Source organism: Nicotiana sylvestris, chromosome 2 (genome assembly GCF_000393655.2).
Source record: "Nicotiana sylvestris chromosome 2, ASM39365v2, whole genome shotgun sequence".
Classification (NCBI taxonomy): domain Eukaryota; kingdom Viridiplantae; phylum Streptophyta; class Magnoliopsida; order Solanales; family Solanaceae; genus Nicotiana; species Nicotiana sylvestris.
The window spans coordinates 41,546,157-41,550,781 of record NC_091058.1 but is presented as its reverse complement, the minus strand read 5'-3'; the positions used below and the strand labels follow the sequence as shown (position 1 = coordinate 41,550,781).

At 30.1% G+C, this 4,625-nt stretch overlaps 1 protein-coding gene across 1 annotated transcript; it reads right to left on the bottom strand.

Annotated features, from left to right (window-relative positions):
* Positions 1–1,287: 1,287 nt before the first annotated feature.
* Positions 1,288–2,912, bottom strand: LOC104212062 (olee1-like protein). The gene is made up of 2 exons (XM_009761244.2): positions 2,650–2,912; positions 1,288–1,817 (listed from the first exon to the last, which is right to left on the bottom strand). The coding sequence occupies exons 1-2, from the start codon at positions 2,810–2,812 to the stop codon at positions 1,462–1,464; spliced, it is 519 nt and encodes a 172-aa protein (XP_009759546.1). The 5' UTR covers positions 2,813–2,912; the 3' UTR covers positions 1,288–1,461.
* Between the last annotated feature and the right edge of the window lie 1,713 nt (positions 2,913–4,625).

Genomic DNA, 4,625 nt, shown 5'->3' with positions numbered 1-4,625 from the left:
TATAATTAGTGGTGTTCAAACCAAATCGGAAAATCGCACCAAACCGATAAGTCAAATCAAATTAATTAAAAAATCCGAAAGTTTGATTTATTTGATTTGGTATAATCTGAATCAAACCGACATATAAATGTATAATTTTTATGTATACTTTTAAGATTTTATATAGAATTTTCTTGAAAAATGTCTAGAAATATTTGGGTTCCTCTCATGGAATATAATATTTAATAAAACTATGAGGTGCGTCTATTTTTACTACTTTAAATAATGGATCGTATCATCACTTTCTTATTAAGTGTTATTGAAATGCGTCAATCTCTTTGTTCTTTTATATTCATATTTCAAGATCTATTTAATTCTTATATCTTTTTTCGTTAAAATAGTATTCCCATACTTTTAAAATTAAACATATTATTATTTAGGTTTCATATTAATTTTTATATTTAATTATTATATTCGGTTAACCTTGAAAGCATACATCAACAAAAAATTATAATTAAACGACTAAGAAAATAAGTTTCATGTGTTACTATAAAGATTCTCTCATAAGAATATTTTAATAGAACATATATGTTTGTTAGTTTTTAAGTTTTTACTGAACATATATTCACTTACCAAAACTTTATCTACAACTTTAACAAACTAAGATCGAAATAATATTCATATAACAAAAAAATCCGAAAAAACCGACAAAACCGTGCCAATCCAAACCGATATAGTTAGTTTGGTTTTAATAAATATTGAACCAACCCGCTCCATATATACGCCTATAATTAATTGCACATGTATTTAGTAAAATTATGTAATACTTTCAACATAAAAACTTGTAGGTATATATATGAGCGAACAGAACACAAGTAAAGGGAGCAGCACAAAAGATGAGTGATTGAGAACAAGTAATATGATTTATTTGGTAAGTAATGGAGCTTATCGATAATTGTTTGTTTATGCTTATGGAGTATCACATAGGCTGATAAATGTGTATGTGCTGGACATATGCCCTTTCCGTCCGAAAATTAATGATGTTAAAAGGTTGTGGCATTTAAATATAAAAAATTTGATCGAGAATAAAACTATTTGTATTAACCATCAAAGCCATGTTAATCTTCTCAGCAAATTAATTAGTTGATTTTGCCAACTTTTTTTAATTGGATGTCTCCTAACGGACGTTGATCAGTTTCTATATTTTGACATTACTCATTAGTAAAATTTCTGGCTCCGCCACTGTATGTGTACGTACATTAGAGCCTAGAAATAATATAGTAAATGTAAATCCCTGCTACAAAGATCTGAACGAAAAAAAGAACCCCTCAAGCCTCAAAATCAAGATCCAAATTATAAACAGAAAACAACTTTAAAATGAGCATGTCCTAAAGTAATTTATTAGATGTAAATAAGAACATATCAAAATGTAGGACTTGTCTTGTTATACTTAATTCTACTAGTCCCAGAATAAATAAATCTTCAAGCCTGGTTCACATCTTTAAGTTCGGGGATATATTGCATATCCTTGAATTCTTGTGCACACTCTGATGAGGATTTTTTGGCCAAGAAAAAGAGAGCATTAGCTTCACGTAAATTTCCAGCCATGCCATTGTTGTTAGTGAGAGTAACCCTTGATGATTCTTTAGTATGAACTTCATCTGGAATCTCACTGCAATCTTCCTTTGGACTCTTTGTCAAATAAGTTTCGCAGATTTCATTCTCGTGGTCTCCTTCTACCAGCAAGTGATAATATCCAGTGGAGTTGGTTTGGCTAGCGATTGTGATGGTGACTTCTTCAGTTTCAGGATGTCGGCATTGCAACCGCACACCAGCACCTGCATATTTGGATGCATGCTAATATGTTAGTATTATTGGTATTTATTTGCCACTTTACTCTTGGTGGGGAGGGGCGAGGGGATTTTTAAGCGATGGGGCAACTTTACTTTTATTATTAGTTCCCCTTAAAGGCTTCGTTCAGGATGCCGAGTTATTTATATCATCATTTTTTAACGTATACGTGTATATTTATATATATATAAAAAATTTCGGCCAAAGTTTACGGGACTAGTAACCTCTCAATGGTACAAATCGCCTCTGAGGAGGGGGAGAACATAGGTTGAAATTATCTTGATCTTAAACCAGAGACGAGACTAGCTTTGTAGATTAATTTTGTTCAATTGAATTTACAGTCCTTTAAAATTTTTATATACCTTTTAAAAAGGCATTTAATAGCCTTAATCATTAGAATATTTGTCTCAATTATTATCTTTCATCTTTCTTAAACATCGTCTCACTTAATTAATTCTCACTAGTTATGGTTTAAAAAAATCAATAACTTAAATAATATTTTGATTTCTAGAATGTGAAACATTTAAAAACAAATTAAATTTGATAAAATAACTAATAATGGGAGAAATAGGTGTACATGTATAATAGACTTTAGCTCCTGAATTTGTCATCCTCAATACCCGTTCCCCACAATTGTAGCAGAAAATGTCACAAGAAATTCTTATTCATCATTATCGTAATGATCAGTGATCAATGTTCTTTATTTATTCTTAGAAATGGATATGATGACATCCACACCTAGCAGATGGATTTCAATTTGTTGAATTTGAGTAATTGGAAAAAGAATATGTGACAAAACGGATAAAAAAATTCAAATACCTGCTAAGGGCTGACTAAGATTAGTTTTGAATGCCGAACGACAAGGATCACAATAGACAATTCCTTCAACAATGAATTGAGGTTTTTCATAGGCTTGAGTAAGCCCTAGAATGGAGAACAAGCAAATAACACTGACAAAGAAGATTACTGCTGATTTTGCCATTTTCTCCCTTCTTTTGTTTTTCTTATTTTATTCTTTTTTGGTTGGGCTTTCGATATTTCTTTCTGCAGGTGCAAATTGAAATTAGAAAGCACCTTTTTTGTTATCCTACCAACTTGAAGGGATGCTTTATATATATACTTGTATTCTGACTGTTGTTCTCATTGGGTTGTTTAGTTTGTAGTCTTTTTGTGGTGAGGAATTCCTTTGTATTTACATAAATTAGTAAATCTCTTACTAACTTTTAATTTCCAATGGAAGATAAAAAGGCATTCCTCCTACTTTAACTCTTGTTCTTTAATTTGTGTTTCCCCCTTTTTCTCCCGCATAAACAGAAAAATCAACGTTTTAGGTTAGTCAGGACAAGTTAAAAGTGCACCTTCTAAACTCACCTCAGACGAAAAAATATTATTAAAAATTTTCTCCACAATACCATACATTTCACTTCCATCTTCAGTCGCATATTTCCTCTTTAACTAAACTTTCTGCCACCGATATTGTCTACAATATCCTTAATGACAACTACTCTCTAATTGAATCCCTAATTATAGCATCTAATTTTAGTTCTCCCAAATTTGATTACGGTTGAACTGAAATCTCACAAAATTTGCAAACGGAAAAGTTATAGGGAGTCAACTCAAAAGATATAGTTTGAAAAATCAATGACTTTTAGAATTTGTGTATGAAGTGGAAAAAGGCAAAAAAAAAAAAAAAAAAAAAAATCACAAAGACAAAAGGAGAGGAAACAATAAAATTAACTTTAGGTTACCTTCGAATAAAGCTATCTTTAAATTTAGGGAATCTTAAAGAAATGTCCCAAAAAAGTTTTAACTCACCAACCTTTAGCCATTAATCATAAAATTACCAAAACTATCCAAACACATATAAAATTCGAAACCCAAAAAAATAAAATTCTTTCTCTCCAAGAATCACATACAAAAATCTCCTTCCATATTTTTAAGCGTGATTTGCAACATTAGATGCAAGACAAAAAGAAAACTTTATGGATGAGGTAACAAATAAGGTGATAAAATATATATATATATATAAGATTCCAAAAATCTAAGAAAAAAAAAAGAGTTTTTTCAACGGGTATGGTTGGGATTCATTTAAAACATATAAATAAGTCAATATACAAAATCTGAGAAAGATTGGAGGTGATTTGGACTGATTTGGTATCAAAATTCATAGTTAAAATCGAGTTCAAAAAATTCTTCCGCGACACATGTATCACGCATGTATCTCATACGCAGGTATAAATGGATATATATGTAATACACATTTGATACAAATATGATACATATGTGATGCACAGTGTGATACACCTGTTATTTTTTTCATGTTCATCTTCTACTTCGAATTTTCAATTCAAACTGCCTCAAAACTCCTCCAAATCATTTCAAAATTGAGATTCAAGCTTCTTAAGATGTACCCAATATATTCTAATAACACCCACTCAAAAGAAAGCAAAACTTTGACCCTTTTTTTTGCTACAAATAGCTAATTAGCTAATAATGGTAATACTTGGCTACTATTAGTAATATTTTATAAATTGTCAATTTTTATAATAAGTTATTTCTAAATGGACATAACTGGTATTTTTCCTTAAATTTGGCTTTAGGTTTCTTCAAAGGTAACGCGATTTTAAAATATAATCAACGTGTAAATGTAGAACTAACATGTTAATAACTAGTATAAAGCATAAAAGTAGTAAATTTATTGCAAAAAATAATTAAAAATATAGAGAAAAAAACAAAACAAAGAAGAACAAATCATGAAAAGTTTCAATCGGCCCACAAGCAAGCACCACCGCTTG

Excerpts from the sequence above, each read along its gene's own strand:
- LOC104212062 (XM_009761244.2), bottom strand. The coding sequence starts at position 2,812 with ATGGCAAAATCAGCAGTAATCTTCTTTGTCAGTGTTATTTGCTTGTTC. Across the intron at positions 1,818-2,649 it reads TCTTAGTCAGCCCTTAGCAG|GTGCTGGTGTGCGGTTGCAA; the intron begins GTATTTGAATTT and ends CCAAATATGCAG.